General features: G+C 44.6%; 1 protein-coding gene across 2 annotated transcripts in view; it reads left to right on the top strand.

The window, feature by feature from the left end:
- LOC134860017 (storkhead-box protein 2-like) overlaps positions 1-18,586 on the top strand; it is a 49,542-nt gene extending 30,956 nt beyond the window's left edge. For both annotated transcript variants that reach the window (XM_063876843.1, XM_063876844.1), the window contains exons 2-4: positions 5,118-5,270; positions 9,680-12,161; positions 14,170-18,586. In XM_063876843.1, the coding sequence (XP_063732913.1) occupies positions 5,118-5,270; positions 9,680-12,161; positions 14,170-14,374 (2,840 nt within the window). In that variant the 3' untranslated portion in view covers positions 14,375-18,586. The remainder of the gene's footprint in view (positions 1-5,117; positions 5,271-9,679; positions 12,162-14,169) is intronic.
- The last annotated feature ends 337 nt before the right edge of the window (positions 18,587-18,923 follow it).

Genomic DNA, 18,923 nt, shown 5'->3' with positions numbered 1-18,923 from the left:
TTGGCACATGGAATAGGCTATCGTTTATCGCAGTTTGAGCGCTCTGTCTATTGTGGATATTGATATTGTGATGGTGATATATTTCCGATATATTATGCAGCCCTAGAATCCACTACTACAGCAGCATCCTCCATGGTCCCCCATCCCCTCCTCAATAACCTCCAGAACACCCAGGACTCTGCTGCTCGTCTGCTCACCCAGTAATTGGAGAGAGAAACAGTGTGAATAGTCTTTTCTGCACTTTGGCTGTGCATTACCTGTAGAGCTGTTTAAGGTCACACAAAGGCTGAGAGCAGTTACTGCACTTTCTGTGAACCTGGGGGTCAAATCATTGGTCATGTTATCCATCTATAGCACAATTGGCCGGACAGTGGAAAGCTTCCCTCTCAGTTCCAGTGTTAGCCCCTGTAGAGCAGCAGGTTGCTTCTCCTCCAGTGTAACAACAAAATAGCCACTCATCCAGCTGCTCTTTACAACACACATCCCCCCCCCCCACACAGTGTTTGTAGGGTCTGGTCATACTCAAAGAGTATGTTTGTGCGGGACAATGCGGGACATGTTACTGTGTTACTAAGAGCTAGTTTAGATTGAATATAAATATAATGTCTATCCAACCCTTACAAATAAACATTTCTACTGAAACTATTAGCTTATAAATATTAATACCAACGCTTGACTATGTTTCATTGTTTGCACAAACTATGCAAGTGAAAGAATTAAACATATTTGTTTAAAATTTGTTTTATATTCTTGTTTTCTCTTGTGATCTCCTAAGTCTGGAGAAATTAGCAGAGCTACTGACCTGTGGGAGCGAGTGCTGCACAGTGTGCTAAAGTTTATTACTTCAGCTGCTGTTACCTCATCCTCTTTTGGTTTCAGGAAGGATAAATCCACAGATCGATATTTTCTCTATGAGCCAGGCGTTTCCAGTGAGTTTCGGGGAAGTGTCACTCCAAAACCTATTCACCTCTGTGTGAATCTCACAAAACCTCTCTGGGAGTCGCCCTCGATGGGTACAACCATGAGTAAATATATGTCTCTGTTGGTTGATTGGCAGCTGACACAGCTAATGGTGAGAGCCCTCTCGTGTTTTCTGAACAGCTTTGGATAAAAGCCAAGTTTTAAATGGACAATTGCCAATCAAATGTGGAACACCGGCTAAATGTGTGGGACAAATGATTCAAATGCTGTATATTCCCGCACAAAGCGGGACACCTGGTCTCCTGGTCTACTTCCATTGTGAGGTCCCCTGCTTCTCTCATAGTTTTCAGAGGCTTTTTGTTTCTCACATAGCTCTCTGTGTTTTCATTTCTTTAGCAGCCATTAGCAAGTAAAGCTAACCCTCATATAATGTAGGCCAGGGCTTTACAACTGCATTAGCAAGTGGGCCAAATAGGAAAATCACAGGGGGTTTGTGGGCCACACAATATTTTGTCAAGGAATCACTACAAATAAATCTTACTTCCAGTAGTGTTAATAGATACTAGGCTAATACATTAAATTAACTACTAGAACACGTGCATCCCTTTTTTTCACTTTAATTGTGTCACCATAAATCATTGCAGAAAGCAACCAGTCCATACAAAAGAAGTAGGAAAGCTATGGTTACAAGGCTCAACACAAAAGTGCACAATGTTGCATCTTTACAACTATCGAGACATGAGGTTCCATGTCCACTACAAAACAAGATGAACATCATAAAACGGTACTCGTCACATTAACAGTAAGTAGCCCTGTTTATAATATCCTCAACACTTCCAAGCATACATAAGGTGCTTTGAAAACAACACACATCCATAAAATGTAATGCTGAATGCAAATAGAACATAGGAGAACAATAGCCATCAGACTCACAATAACATTCATGTCTTGGAAACATTTTTACAGTTTGCAAAGCAGTGAGTAGGCTTGTTTGAATGACCATAACATGAATGGCCATAAAAACAGATCAGCATACCGCAGACTTCTGTCATGTTTAGCCTGTTTGAGTCAGTGAGAGAAATGCCTTGATTTAGCCATTTCAGCATAGTTTGGCTCATAAGTGGTAAGAGCAATCCTGAGACACTCATGCAACTTCTCATTGGTCATGGGGCAACGTGCCCTTGTTTTGAGGGTATTCATATGAGAAAAGCTAGACTCACAAGTATAGGTAGATCCAAACATTGTCAGTATAAACAAGGCCACCTTCCTCATTGTGGGGTACTGATACTGGCTAACATGGTTAGACCAAAAGTCTACCACACCCTCAGACTGCAGGAGCTGTTTTAAAGCAAAGGAAGACTGCACATCAACCAGCTCCATCTGAAAGAGGCTCTCATCAATGCAACACAGTACTTCTTTTACTTTTACACAGAAGTCTGCATCAGGCTTGATACAAAATGGGTCACGATCAAACTGCAATACCTCAATTGGAATGCTGAAGCTGAATGCTGACTTTTTGGTCAATAACCACTTCATCAATGACAGCAAGCATGCACTCTTTAACGGTCTCCACGTCGGTAAAGGTCCTCTTCTGTCTGGCTAGTGTCCAGGCTCCTCGCAGGGATGCTATCGTAACTCTGTCTTGTTCCGTGCAAGAGTGACTAAAAGCCACTTGACTCCGTTCAAACGATGCTAGCAGTCCCTGTACTTTCCTCTCCGTTCCTCTGAGCCCGCGGGAAAACTGGCAGAAAACGAGCCGTGATTTGAGTTATAGTGTCGCTTTACGTTGTATTCTTTCATCACAGATATACATTCATTGCACAATAAACACACCGGTTTATTACTTGTTGCTGGCAAAGTAAATAAATATTTGTCAGTTCATTCATTCTGGAATTGACGATTCTCCGAATCAACTTTACGTTTCTTTGGCTTGGAGAGAGACATCTTGAAGCTGTTGTACTGTCTGTGGCCCGCGAACCTTCCAGACGCATTTGATGAGGCCAAATGCACAGGCAAATTACAGTCCTCATGCAAAACTCATTTTGTTTTGCCTGTGGCTCAGAGTGCAGCATGCAAAACAACGGGCCTCATTCAAATGAATGGAGAAACCTGCGTTTTCGCCGCATCGCCGGATTTAGTGTGATTCAGACATTAGTTTTATTTATGCTATTACACATATGCCATTTCGATTTGCAGGCAACCTCTTGTGGGCCAGAAAAAAGTTCAGAAGGGCCAGATTCGATTAATCTTAAGTATGATGTATTTTGCATTGTTGGAATAGCGTGGCACTTCAGATGTTTATTGCCAACAGCATACAACAAAAAGTCATTTGAATCCTAACAGTAATAAGAATAATAGAGTTGATTTGTATTGCTATTGTTTATTCTAGGGATTTATGTTTCACGTTGTTTTTGCCGTTCAAACATTAAGTGTTTTCATCTGGACCTCACAGTCTTCATTTGCTCAGGGTTACCATCACACATGCTCTTCAGGGTTTCACACCCAGCTCACCTGAGTCCGGTGAAAGGTTCTTGAAGCTAGGAATAGCATTTATTCCTTCAATGACAGTGTGTCATGATTAGGATGATGAGTGATGGCTCAGAGCGGTTTTGTCTATTCCATTTTGGTATGAATGAATAATAAACATTATCATCGATTCTGAAGTTCACCACACTCACAGACTGTGTGTGTGTGTGTGTGTGTGTGTTGCCTAAAACTATTACACTCTGCAAATGCTTCCTCAGGATTTGATGGACTGCGCTTTTTTCCTGAAACTGTTTAATGAGTATGTCGCTGTGGGTCTTTACCTAGTTTCTTCAGTATGCTTTCTTTCAAGGTGCTCGTCTTTTTATGTGTGGGGGCTTTTCCGGAAGGTCTTTGTAGTGCACTTTATAACGGCGTCAGAATACTCACACAAATCGTAATGTTGACTGACGTTAACATGGCATCTCAGAACTGGTTCCCAGCCTTTCTTTCTTTTTTAAAAATGTATTAGTTGCATAAACTACAATACAAACAAAAGTAGCGTCCATTTAAAGAGTTCATTTTTAAATCCTGATTGTTTCATTGTCCTCAACAACTGTCTTTGGGACCTCATAACCCAAAATCCGCCTCAGCACAATCCATACATTATCCCAGTATTCCTTCATTTGTGTACATAGAAAACATGTGCATGTCCTACATTACTCTCCCCACACAGTCTCCAGAATGCCTCTTGAGTATGTGCGTATGAGCCCCCCTGTCCTGTGGTATGAAGGGCAGCAGGCAGCTTGTGCTGTGCAGAGGCCGAGCCCTGGAGAGCGGGATGGAGGGGGGTCCGGCTCACATTGTCATCCAAACTTCCTGAAAACATCACAGTTGGACATGTTCCTTCAGCACACATATTGGAGTTTGACCGACTAACTCCGCTGACCAGGTGTTTTAGAAAAAGAGACAGTGTTAGTGACCTGTTTCTAAAGATGTGCTTCTTCAGTGGGGAGGGCTCTGATCTGAGACAGACAAGGAAATCACAAAGTATGAGAGACTGAATAACACCCTGCTTTTTCACGGAGAACTACACCTGCACACACTAGCCTGTGTTCAATATGGCGTGTGTGTTATATGTTGTGATCATGGATGTTGCCCCTTGTGTCTGTTATGTGATTGTGATGTGCTATATGTGACATGTATGTAGTAACATGTGTTGCTTGTAGTTTATTGTTCTCTTCATCCTTTCGCCTCTGTCTACTTCATGTAAGCTAATGCTGTTGATGTATTGTCATTTTAAGGGTGTCTATTATCATCTGGCCGGGGACAACAGCTGGAAATGAGCAGTGTTGGCTGAAGCTGCCCTATTTACAGATTTTTCTGACGGTTGATTATGTGGACTGTCCACGACACTTTAAACAAATAAACTAAACTAAACTTTTCATGAATGATTTTGAACAACACAGAGATTCTGTGGGGTTTCTGTCTCAGTTAAATCCAGAGCACACGTGTCCCTGCATGGGGAGGGGTTCAGCTGTGTTAAGTGGCATATGGTTCACTCTGAAGACACATACTAGTTTGCTTTAAACTATATGATTTATTATAATTATTTGAGTGTTTGTCGTTGGTTAATTTCAGGTGATGATGAGGGTTTCTGTCTTATTACACCTTCATTCTCTGAACATTTGTATCCAGTATCCTCAAATTGACTGATTTCTCTCTTTTCACAGGTGATGTGTCACCCATCAGTATGTCCCCCATCAGCCAATCACAGTTCATCCCTCTGGGAGAAGTGTTGCTATTGGCTATCTCTGCTATGAACTCTGCTCACAAGGCTGTCACTCAGGAGGCCCTCACCGAACACCTGCAGACATGTTTCCCAGGTAACTCCAGCTCACATACTGACACACACCAACACACCAGCACACACACCAACATCTGGCAAAATTGAGATAAGATAAGACTTTATTTATTCTTGTGCCAGAGTTACAAAAGATGTACTACAATAAACATATTACTAATAGTAACAGTAATAATAATAATAAAACTGTACGCTCAAAGTGCAGTAAAAAGAGCAAATGAAACAACAAAGATGGACAAATAAAGACGGTAAGGAACTGCACCGTGAGACAAACTGTACAAATAAGAACTCTCATTTTGTCTTCTCTATATCCTATGGTAGTCGAAATCAGCCCAACGAGAGTACAGATATGGCCACTTTTCTGGTTAAAACTGCCATTTTTATACTGAAAATGTCAGAAATGGCCTCCGCATCATCAAAACCACTCCAAAATTGTCCTAATCGGCCAACTCATTTTATAGCTATTATTTACATTGGCTATAATTCTAATTGCCCAACATAGGCAAGTGAGCTTCTGGCAGTTTCTGTGAGCTGGTGACCCCTACTGTACATTTCTAACATCAAACTTTGGGGTACTCAACATTTCCGGGTTCACTCTGCTGGCAACTATTACACACATATTACTGAGGGACACTTTAGGAACAGGGTAGGGTTGTACTGTGGACAGCCTCTCTCATAAATGAACTCCATATTTCTTCAGTTAATTTAGTTTTAAGAGATGATAGACTGTGTCTTTGAGCAGGTAAGAGAAAAGAAAGCTTTGGAGCTCTCTGATTCATTAGAGTTAAAGAGAAAACTAAAAAACTAAACGCATACAGCACATACAAGAGGGGATCAGATCTTATGGATAATTAGTTGAACAGGATTTCCTATCAGTTGGGTGGTGGATAAGAAATTGGGATTTGCCATTGTTTGTTTCAAACAACATTGTTTTTGAATGAAATTACATTTTGCAGATATAACAACCTGTGTTGTTGTGATGCACTCTGAAATGTTGGTTTCTCTCAGTGTTGGCTCTCGTCCCAAACAAACGGACACATGATTCAGCGTGCTTATAGTGATACGTTATTACATAAGGGCTTGTGTCGTAAAGCAAGGATAATAGGAATCAGTTTTCACAGAGGCCTGCCATTTCAATAAATATAACTAACTATATTATAAATCTCTAACTATAATAACTACAAACCAGTCTATGATCACTATCCCTACTCAATCAGAATAATAACTCAAACTCGGCCCATCGTTATATTACTTTGACGAAGTGTTAAAAAGAAAGGCGGTCAGATCTTCCACCATCAGTGTGACTGGTGGAGGGAAGTCATTTTGGATGGTGCTATTAGTGTATTATTATACAATCCTGCAATTCACGTTTATTTTTATTTATCTCTCAATTTATTTACAATTGGCATAGAGTTCCAGCTACCTTAATTTTATATGGTCACTATTTAAAGAAAAACAACTAATAAACTGTTACTTTTTACTATGGTTTACTTATCTGCTTATTGTGTTTTTTTATTATTAATAGCTTGGTTATTTTATAAATACAAATAGAGGAATTATGATCTGGTGGTGCATCTTTTAGGCCCCAATAAATTAATAAGTGCTAATAAAGTGTTGGAAAATCACTTCCTCTGTCCTTTTCTCTGTCATTATATACATCAATCATCGTAGACATACCTACCTCCTTCCTCCACCCTGAACCGTTGTACTTATTCAGCATTTAAGACATAGCAACATTTATGAGTGAACTCAGTGTCAGTTTGACAGGCAGTTAAAATAGCGACTGTTTTTGTATCGACCAACCAGTCTGGACTTAGAACCCTCCAGAACTTTCACTTTCAACTAAGGGCCCTTTTCCACTAAACCGGTTCCAGGGCCGGTCCCTGGCCAGAGCCTCATTAAGCTCTTCCTGTTTCCACCGCAGCGGGGTCGGCTCTTAGCACAGAAAACCGATTCTTAGCTGGCCCCACTCGGTTGCCCAGCAAGAACCAACCACGATTACGTCGGAGGGGGGCAAAATTAATATGATCAATAACAGTTCATGGTGAGTACGGCAAATAAAAGTTCTAAAGCTGTAGCGCTGAGCAAAGTTGGGAACCAGAAAAGCACAAAGCTAGAACTGGAACTGGTTTGGTGGGAAAGGGGCATTAGCCTCCTCATTAAAAGGCGACGGCTGGTTTCCCTGAGGCCAGAGAGGGACCTGTATAATACCACACGTTTTGATGTGTATTTGTGCGAGCGTTAGCATGTAATGATTAGCCTGTTCTAACTCCACCACATACAGCTTGTGTCTCCACCACCCTTTCTCTTGCTCAGGCTTCTCATGTACAAGATGGAGAGGAAAGGGGACGGAGGAGCGATGTGCGCAGTCTGTCTGTCTGCACTGCGTTGCATCATTCTGCCTGGGCTGAGAGGCTGCTATGATGTAACCGTCAGTAATACCTCGGGAATGACAGGGGGAGAGAGAGCATGGTATACTGAGAAGAGAGGCAGAGGGAGAGAAAGGTTATTGGAGGAAGGAGAAAGGGGAGAGCAGGAAAGACAAGAAGATTGGAGGAGGTATAAAGCAATATCTGGACGTGAATGCAGCCACTGTTAGAGGACGAGGACTGGAGGCTCAAAACATTACAGCCGAAAGACTTTATTGTGGAAGTGGCTTTGTTTGTTTGCAGTCCAGGCATTGTTACACGTGTTTGTGTGGGATTTAAGTTCAGTGGATGCCCACACCAGTCAGAAACAATCGCAGAAACAGCCGTTTAGGCCTCAACAGGTCGTACTCCTAGATCTTAGAGACATCTCTCCTGTTGTCTTTGTGAACTGCTATGAGTGTTTTCTTGAAAACTGGTATTCAAGTTTTCGTATATAGTTCATGTAGTGTCATACTGGGTGGAGTAGTGAATATTACAGTATCATAGGGGAGAGTGGGTTAAGATGAGCCAATTTGTACTTATGTTGTCCTGTAGGCAAGGACAAATAAGATAGAAGTCAAATTACAACAACAACCTTTACTTCAGGGTGTCCTCTGTTAATCAAAAACGAAAATATTGCATCTATCACAAAGGGCCATGCCAATGTGACTTCTCAAAAAAAAAGTCCATCTAGTCAATTGATCCGAGTCAAGGGATCAATTGAGCCATCTGGGGGTAAATTGACCAATTGACTTTCTCAGGTTTAAACCTGAGCATAAGTAAAACTAAAACCTTCTCTCTCCAGCTGTGGGGTACAGAATTGTGTTGTTTCTACATTGTTTCAAACATGAAAGCTAATCAGTTGTAAAACTACATTGAAATAGCATTTTATAATACAGAGACTTAACTTCAGTGCCTCATTGGGGGTTAAGTTGAACTGCTGTTTCACTTTGCCCCACAGTCTATCTTAGCCCTTCATGCTAATCTTTAGCTAAATGATTCACATGGTTTTACTCCTTGCTAAATAACCAACATGTATAAGACACATTTTCAGAGCTGGATACATTAGCTTTGACAGAAATAATTATACCTGACATGTTGAAGCTTTACTTTGACGAGCAGAACATGGTTTATTGTAAAAAACACTTTTACCACTTTACCTGTGCCTCTCTCCATCACAGCCGGATAGACATGATGGGTGCTGAATTTATGGTCACATGACAAAAAATGTGTCCTTAGATAAAGTGGGTGGGTCTACTTACCCACTGGCTCATCTTACCCCACTCTCCCCTACAGTGTGGTATAATGAAGGTTGAAAAAGGCAAATATCACTAACAAAGTTGAGTATTTATACAAAGAAAACATCATCAGAGGTGAGAAGCAGCATCACAGAGAGAACGCTGTCACTCAGAGCAGAGGGGCGGGACTTGATGACTGGTTAGAGACGGTTGTTGTTGCACTTGGTTCTACAAGTTAATGGCTTTATTGTGTAGGGAATGAAAATTGTGAGCTGAGTTTTAGAAGGCCAAATATTTTTGATCTGGTTGCCAAGACGCCCTGTCTCAGTATTTATTTATTATTTATTTCTGGAAATGCAGTTTGAACTTTTACCGTACTGTATGTATGAGGATACTGTTTTTGTTGCTTTTTGTCCACACTAAATGACACACCAAGACATGGTTCAAGTACTTTTTTATTAAATTGCTCCAATAATAAGAATTCTTCCAATTGTATTTGGTATTATATATGTTCCTATTTATTCTGTTCTGGAAAAACATATTTAAAAAGCAAGCACTTTGTCCAAGGGACTTGCAGGGAGCCCAGGCTCGGTGAAGAAAAGTTTGGATATTGTTCCATGGTTTTAGCTTAGCATTATGAGCACATCTTACTTTGATTGTAGAGGTGTGGAAATGATTTCATACAAAATAGCTTTCCTCATGAAGACCTCCTGAAGGTGGTTTCTTGAGCATACTGACAGGATGTGGACCTGATCTAACTGCTTCCTGTCTCTCATTTTCCTCAGGTGTTCCCACACCAACAGAGGAGGTTCTGCACCACACGCTAAGCATGCTGGTCCGTGAGCGGAAGATCTACCCAACCACCGACGGATATTTTATCGTAACCCCCCAAACGTACTTCATCACGCCAAGCCTAATCCGAACCAGTTCCAAGTGGTACCACTTAGACGAGCGATCGGCTGACCGCCACCAACAGCAGCAGCACCAGAACCAGCAGCAGCAGCAGCAGCACCAGAACCAGCAGCAGCAGCAGCATCAGAACCAGCAGCAGCAGCACCAGAACCAGCAGCAGCAGCAGCAGCAGCACCAGAACCAGCAGCATCAGCAGACGCAGTGCACCTCCCCCCTCTCGGGCACCATCACGCCCTCAACCTCTGGAGCTGTACGAGATCGAACTCATCAAAAGTCCAGCCAGAACCACAGTGGGGGTGGAGGTGGAGATCCTTTTCACAACAACAGTTACCGTGGAGACGACCCCCCTAGCCACCACACCACCCTGCAGCGCCGATCTCCCAAAGATCACCGGGAGGCGTACTCGTCTCCCCATTCCCCGCAAACCCCTCCTCAGCCAGCAGGGGGCAACGCAGAGAAGTCGCAGAGTCGCAGCACCCTTGGGTTTCCCTTCAAGACGGACACGCTCACAAAGCACCGGGGTGGGGGAGGGGGGGGAGGAGGAGGAGAGATAGAGAAAACAGCAGGTGGAGGTAGTGGGACAGGGAGTCGGAAATTTGGTTTGAAGCTGTTCCGTCTAAGCTTTAAAAAGGATAAGACCAAGCAGCTGGCCACCTTCTCTGCACAGTTCCCGCCCGAAGAGTGGCCGCTGCGCGACGAGGAGACGCCCAGTCAGCTGCCCCGCCATGTGGAGATGGAGATCATCCGCAGAATCAACCCTGACCTCACTGTGGAGAACCTCGCCCGGCACACAGCCGTCATGAAGCGCCTCGAGGAAGAGCGTGCTCAGAGGAGCAAAGCGTCGTCAGCCAATCAGAGCTCCAGGAGTAGGAGAAGTGGAGGGAGACATAGGAAGCAGTCTCAGACCAAACTCAGTCGCTCGCATAGCAAGACGAGGGCGTCTCGCGGTGAGCCGAGCGACCTGGAGCTGGAGCGGGACTACAGAGCCTACTCATCCTCCCTGGCTCGGTCGCCGAGGGAACACGCCCTGGCCATGGATCGGCAACGGGCCCGCCTCCACCTGGCACACAGCAACCCCAACATCCTGGAATCCTCCCACCTGCCTGTCACGCCGGAGTGGGATGTGTCCGGGGAACTTGCCAAGCGGCGCACAGAGATGCCTTTCCCAGAGCCGAGCCATGGTCCTTCAGCCCACCACTCCAAAGTCCACCGCTCACACTCCCACACCCAGGAGAGGAAATCCAGAAACGAGCGCAGCGACAAGGCCAAGGAGCGTTCCAGGTCCATGGACAATTCTAAAGGACCTCTCGGAGCTGGGTTGATTGGCCCGCCGGATTACTACGACGAGCGGAGCCGGTACTATACTGACGATGGCACACTGCGAGCCAATCAGAGCACTTCTCACTACTCTCGTGCCACCCCACCCTCGAATAAACTGCCTGCAGATTCTCTGGGGTTGGATGGTGGCAGGAGTTTAGAGAAGAGTAAGAGCAGGGACAGCCTGCCTGCATACTCACCCAAACTCCTGCCCTGCACCCTCCCGCCTGACGATTACTTCCAGTGTTCAGGGTCCTCGGAGACGGCTCTCACAGCAGCAAACCCCCTGGGGACCCTGGGCAAGAGCAGCCATGATGGACTGAAGCTAGGCAGCTCTGACAGACAGAGTGACAGACAGACACCCCATCCCCTGGAACATAAGGAGGACTTGTCAAAGTTGGGTCCTAAGGGTGGTAGTCTGCCCCCAATACCCCTCTCCCTCCCTGACCCCCCTCTTCCTAACGGCAGACCTCCCCACAGTGCCTCCTCGGGTCAGGAGAAACGTAAGGAGATCTTTAGTAAAGACACTCTCTTCAAACCCCCCCCCAGCCTCCCCCTGCCCGGCTACAGCTCACTGAGGAAAACCCCGGCCCTCGCCTCCTCTACTTTGTCCTCGTCCTGCGATGCTCTTGATTCCCAGGATGCCTATGATGCCCCCAAACCTCTGGTGGCCACACCGTCCGCCCCCCTACAGGGGATTGAACCCACTACCAGTGCTGCAGAAGCCTCCTTCGACTACTACAATGTCTCAGACGATGATGAACTAGAGGAGGGCGGGACTAAAAGTCGAGGAGAGGCCGAGAAGGCTGGAGGAGGGGTTGCTGGGATGGGAGGCGGGGGGGCGGGGACCATGCAGTGGCTGTTGGAGAGGGAGAAGGAGCGGGATCTACAAAGGAGGTTTGAAAGAACACTCACCTTCCCTGGTGTCAAAGAAACCCTTCCAGAGCCCAGTCAGAACCAGCAGTCAGCCCACTCGGCGCGCCTCGACAGCATGGACTCCAGCTCCGTCACTGTGGACAGTGGATTCAACTCCCCACGGTAACAGCAGGACATACACACTGCACACACACTTACACTCTTCTGGCTGTTACAATGCAGGCAGATATTACTCTCGTTTTCCATCACTAGAAATCATTTCAGTCATTGTTAAGTTTGACCATCCGCTGAATAGTTTTTTAGACCAGTAATGATCATTTTGCTTGAAATAAGCATGTCTTACTGCGCAGTCAGTATTGTAAGTCATTTTTCAACAGACAGAATCTGGGTCATGAAATAAGGCTGACACACCTAACTGTAGAGATAGGATTTAACCAATTCTGAATGTAGTATTCATTAAGATTATTCCAGAGTAAATGCAGAGTTTAAATGTAACTGTGTACTTGTTCTGATTCAATTAGATTATAAGAAAGGGAGATTCTCAAACTAAGGAAATGGATTTGACACGTTATAGTTTCAAAAGAGTTATTTAGCCTTTATCAGATGAAATGACGTATGTAGTTGTTGACCAATGGTCGGTGACTTAATATTGTCAAATTATATTAATTGCATGATATTTTCGTCTGTGAAAAGTCATTCAACCCTTTGACGGTCCGTCATCTGATCACAGGACCACACGCAGTCATGTCAATCCACAGAAAGAAAGCCTCTAAATTTACTGTCAGCTGGGGACAGACGTTTTCCTGTCCTTTGCTCTATAATGAATTATTTATCTATCTGTTTAATTTAAGTTAATTTTTAGATTTGTAGAGATCTCGAAACTGTGGATTCATGATGGCTGAACTTCCCCAAGAGAAAAAATGTAAAAAGCTTGGCCAGGGACAGACAGGAAGTAAAGACTAAAGGGAAAAGCAGGGTTGCAGTTGAATTGTCCACAAATCAGCTCCTCTCGTCTTCTCCTCTGCTCTGCTCTATTCCTTGACTTCTGTGTGAAAGTTCACGGGGTTAAGGAATAGTGGATAGGAGAATTCAAAAGGACCTAGGAAAAGACGACCGGGCTTCAAGAGAATCCGGCTGTACTGACACTATCCAACGTATTCATGATGTCATTAATGTGCGTCTGCTGTGGGGAACTACAGTTCTCTGTACAGGACTACTGAAGGACTCTAGAGACTATGCACCGTGCTCTGATGGTGTTGTTTACGCTTTATGAACGTGGACAACAGAGAGACATATATTCTTCATTAGGTTGGAATTGAAATAAAAAAGGAAAGACCTAAAAAACCTATGCTTGCCCCCCCCCCATCCAGCCGACACGTATTAATCCAGATGAATCCCAACGCGTATGAGAGTATATAACTAGTTTATAATAAATACAAATGTATTTATTATAAACTAGTTATGCCTAAACTATCACTTTGTATATCACCATTACAACATGCTTTAAAACGTTTAAGAAACCCTACACAGCTCAGTAAACACTGAGCTGTGTAGGGTTTATCTGATCAATTCAGTAAAAAAGTAACGTTCATATTTCTGCTTTTGGTTAATAAAGTGCTGAACATTCAAAACGCATCAATAAGCATCGTAACTTTCATAATAAGCATTTCTCGCCACGATCGGTTGTTTCCGTGAACGGCCGAATGTTGTGTCACGTTAAATGTTGCAGCCGCAAATAGTGTTCCCTAAGCTAAAGGAGGTTATAAAGGAAGTTTCAGAGCTCCTTTCCTATCATCTAGAGAATTCAAACAGCTCTTATCATGGCTGCTACTGAGGGACTTCCGGGTCATTCCACTCCATTAGGAAGCTAAGCTAAAATGACGATTAGACCACAACCCAGAAGAAGAAGACAGACAGGAAGTAAAGGCTAACAGGAACATGGTAGTGTAGTGTAGTGAAACAGAGGATGTGTTCCACTTTCTCGTCGTGGTTTTAATCAGCCAGACAGAGAACCCTACAGAGCAAGGCAGAGTAAGACTCAGCGCTGTAACAATACATGTGTGAAGTTTGGCTGAAACGTCAATGCACTATCCTTTAATGAAATGGTCCTGGGGGGTGCAGCCCCTGCAGCAGTGGAGCTTACAGCCTCTCAATGTGTCTGTCCCTGCAGGACGAGAGAGAGCCTGGCCTCTAACACCTCCTCCATAGTGGAGAGCAGTCGTCGACAGAACCTGGCGCTGAGCCCCGGCCATCTCGGCATCGCTACCGGCACGGGCCCCCCCTTCTCCTTTCGTGCCATCCCAGAACCTGCAGGCACCCAACCGGAGAAACTCCAGAAGCCTAGCGCTTGCCTTGCATCAATCACCAGTGTCTAGGAGCAGAACTAAGGCCTGGGTGCGGCACCAGAGGCCCGCGGACAGGGGCCAGAAAATGAACCCCCCCCCCCAAAGGACTGTTACATCTACAGACTGAGGAACTGAACCAGTGTGCTGCCACGGGCCCGCTGTGGAACTATAGCTATTAACACACACACACACACACACACACACACACACACCCACACCCACACACACACACACACACACACACATTCAGATACAAACAGAGCCGTATAGAGCAACAGGGAACTGCTCTCTCTATCTCCTTTCTCACAAACACACCAGGCCACAGACTCTGACCATGTCATTATACAGCCTAGAGTTTACACACTACTGTTGTGTTGTTCACTTTCACGTGGGTACTTGTGGGGGTGTGTGTGTGTGTGTGTGTGTGTGTGTGTGTGTGTGTGTGTGTGTGTGTGTGTGTGTGTGTGTGTTTGTGTTTGCGTGCGTGCATAATATGTAATCTCAGGTCATGTTATATCCACTCTCATTCCAGCTGCTCCAGATCAGTGTGTCTCCCTCTAGTGGTGCCTGGTGATGTCACACACTGAAGAGGCGCTGCTCCTGTTACTGACGGTACACACACACACACCGCCGCTGATCCAGCTGACTCACCGGTCTCTGTCGGCGCCTCTCTGGACTCACCACTGGCAGACACTTTGTAAGGTGCGGGGCCACAACAAAGACTACTCGACCACTGCTCCAAAGTGCATCAAAAATGTGGGGGGGGGGGGTAGAAAAGGTTTTTTACTATGACTCGTGAAGCTGGAAATGTCCTGTGTCTGTTGGATGCCATGATGCCCATGTGACCTGCCTGAACGTGCAGTCAGCTGCAGCTCCAGGGATGAGGCGTTCAGGGACATATCTTCCTCCACTCTCTCTGGTATGTTGTCCCTCAGGTCCACTGGGTGCAGCTGCTTCCTGCTCCTGTCAGGACAAAACCATCCTCTGCCGGCCAGGGTCCACTGGTCACATTTTCTCCACACCACTATAAGAACAGATAAGTACGGTGGCCCTGAGGGCTCAAAGAACTGCACAGCTCTCAGGGCCGCTGTAGATAACCACGTTATAGATTTCTGAGGAGAAATTCACATGCTATAGCAGCACAGAGGAAATTAGAGGAATATACAGAATATACTCACCTCATACAATGTAAGTGAATTTATATATAGCTTGTTATAAACTTTATAAATGCCTATATTTATTAACATTGGACCTGAATCTAATAATGAATTGATGTCTTATTGTACATATGGCAAAACTATAGTATTTCTCTGTTTTTAGAGCCACTTCGCTGTGGTGTTCAGATATAAGCTCCTGAGGTCCTATGCTGATGTACAGCTGCGGAACAAATGAAGAGACCACTCCAATTTTTTTCCTAAAACTTTATCTCTACATGTATGGCAGCCATTCCAGTGTCTGTTGAATTCCAAATTGCCAGTAGTTTATAGAATACTTAAAAAACAAAAAACATTTAACTCAAAAGACGTACCTATAAAAAATTAAACAAGAACAAATGATAATGCTGCAGTGGTCTCCTCATTATTTCCGGGGCTGTATACTGATCAGTAGACGCTGTTATTTTGGTGATTTATTATTATTACATTGGCAGACAGTCCTCTGTGAGCAGCTAGGTTTACACTTCTACCTGAGCAGGAGTAAATACACCTTAACGACACAGCGAGCACACAGAACATTTGAAACTGAATTGCTTCTATGCATATTTAGTTGCAGGGAGAGGAAGTGTGCGGCTGCAGACAGTGGACCTGAGGAGCAGCATCATCCCTGCTCCACAGCTAAGCGATGCTAAGCTAACAGTGAGATGCTTCTTTGTGGGAAAAGTTGGGATTTTGTTAGTGAATTTCAAAATAATATTTCCCCGCATCACAAGAAGTATACGTCCCTCAGGAGCAGCTGTTGTGGCACTTGCGGGGGGGGGGGCAGAGCGTCCAACAGAGAAGATGAGACAGAACTCATCCAGACCAGTATTCTACACAAGAAGCAGGGATGTGACTTTGTTTATGATTTCAGTATTTCTTTAGTTTACATTAATTTACATTTCTATCCAGTTCATGACTACTTGAGTTTTTCTTCAAACTGTTTGGATTAAATCCTTGAGCCGCTCTCACTCCTGGTGCTAACATGTATTGTGGTCAGTGAGGACCATGGTAATAGTCATAATAAAAAGGGTGATGAGAGATTTGGGACGTAGTAAAGGTTGCTTTCACTTGTATAATATGTTTCACCTGCATACTTTGGCAACGGCCTGTCTAGTCCCTTCTGTAAAGCATGTGGGGGCCCCGGCCTGGGACTACAGTGAAGGGTAATGGGGCTCCGCTGACAATGGCACAGGGAGGTGTGCAATGAGACCACGTTCCAAATGTCTGGTCTCACTTGAACCACTCCTGCAGCCCTATGGGTCAGTTGTTTCCCATCCTCCTATAGGCTCAGAGAGCTGTCAGTCATCCCAGTGTGGTCGTCATATTGGCTCTTCTACAACTACCTCCACAGCAGCAAAAACACAGCCTGTCCTTTCTACTACACACTGTCATCAGCCTCTAGCCTGTGAATGTCTGCAAACACACACACACACACTAACATGCTACACATCAAAGTGCTGGACTCCCTATTGTTTCCCTTTCTTCACTAACAACATTTGTTCTTATGTTACATGAAAGCATTGTGGTTCAGCTGCAACTCCCCCCCCCCCCCCCACACACACACACTAAAAGAGGACCTTAGGCTTTCTCACGGATGTAACACACTCTGTCCTGACATACAGCTATGCAAGCTAGCCCGCTATGACAAGGCACAAAGAAGTTAATATCCAGTTCAGTGAGAATGCACCCATCTCCACATGAGCAGGAACCCCCCCAGACATGACCCTCACAGAGTATCTGCTAGTATACATCAGCCTTGCAGGGTTTAGAATGCCTGGAACCAACTCCCCCCCCCCCACACACACACACCTTTAGTGATCTCAATATCAACCGTGGGAGTTCTGAATAACATCTCAAAGTGGACTGTATCAAACATGCACTCCGGAAGAAATGAAGAGACCACTCCACATCTTAAATCTCAATCTCTACATGTATGGCAGCCATTCCAGTGTCTGTTGAATTCCAATACAGAGAAATGTTGTCAGCAGTTTAAAGAATACAATAAATACAAATTAAAAATCCTATAAATAGTACAACCAGAGAAAATGATAATGCTGCAGTGGTCTATTAATTATTTCCGGAGCTGTATGTTGAGGTTGTTTCTGTTCTTGAAGTGTGATCACAGTTCTGTTCATTTTTTTATATTCTAACCCCTGTTAGGACCTACAGTCTGCTCCATAGCTGTTTCTCTGGATGCTAGGTACTAAACTCTTATTGGGGAACAAAACACCAATGGGTCAGTACGCCTCAGCTGTCTGAGGGTTCTAGCATTGTAGCCAACGAACTGCTGATTCTGATTAAAGGCAGTACAGGTCCAATCACAATGATACCATACACAAGTGGTGCCATCTTATCCCTCTGGGACTTCAGAAAGACGTTCTGTTAGTCATGGTGGAGTCTCTGTTCCACCTTTAACATTTAGAGGAGCCCCCTGCCTACAAATACTCTATTTCCAAACCCCAATGGTTCTGCTTCTTCTGATAATGTACCACTAATCCTTGGTGAACTACTGCAGTGGAGTATCATGTGTATACCGCACAGCCACACTGGGTTCTTGTCCCGGTTCCATTAGTGGACCAGGGCTATTCTCCCCTGCCTGGTGGAGGTCAGGGGTTCCCTCCATTTCTGTTTAACGAGTGCACTGCCCCCTACTGACGTCCTCCTGCTACTGTCTGGTCCAGTGGCCCTCCCATCAACCACTCACTCCCTCCAGCCACAGTCCTGTAACCCCCCCCCCCCATCCCTTTTCTACACTGACAGTCCATAAAATGTCTTCCCTTAACATCGGCGGTGGTTTCTGAGAATGGCGGTTCAACAATAACATTGTTTCTAACGGTGACGGTATGTCATACCTGTAAATGATGTTTATCTGTCATGCCTAGTCAAATAATTTAAACAATAAAAAGAGGGATTTTTTAAAAATGTCTATATTATCTGAAAGTCCCTTTGATGTGTAGTTCTGGTGTTACCGTTGTTGTAGTGTATGTGATACCCTACTGGGATTGTGTTACTTTTTAAGATAATAAAATAACAATGTTTGGTTACAGCGCTGTGTGTGTTTCTGTTTTTCACACCTTATAGAAGCCTCACAACACCTGTGCAATATCCACTGAGCCTTCTCAGAGGGCCCGTCACAGAGAATGATGCTTTATCATTTATAGTAATAATACCTTTTATTTGTAAAGCACCTTTCATTACTGAAAGTAATCTCAAAGTGCTACAGCGGGCATAAAAAAACTAAATAAACACAAGTTTAATAGAAAGCTTTTCAGGCCCTTCTGGAAGGCGTCAGTGGCCTGTGGAGCCCTCAGGTGGTCTGGGAGGGAAGTCCAGAGGTGAGGAGCAGCTGCACAGAAAGCCCGATCCCCCATGGTGCGGAGTTT

The sequence above is a fragment of the Eleginops maclovinus genome, chromosome 23 (assembly GCF_036324505.1).
Source record: "Eleginops maclovinus isolate JMC-PN-2008 ecotype Puerto Natales chromosome 23, JC_Emac_rtc_rv5, whole genome shotgun sequence".
NCBI classification, from domain to species: domain Eukaryota; kingdom Metazoa; phylum Chordata; class Actinopteri; order Perciformes; family Eleginopidae; genus Eleginops; species Eleginops maclovinus.
The sequence above is the reverse complement of the archived record's forward strand: the minus strand, read 5'-3'. Positions and strand labels throughout refer to the sequence as shown.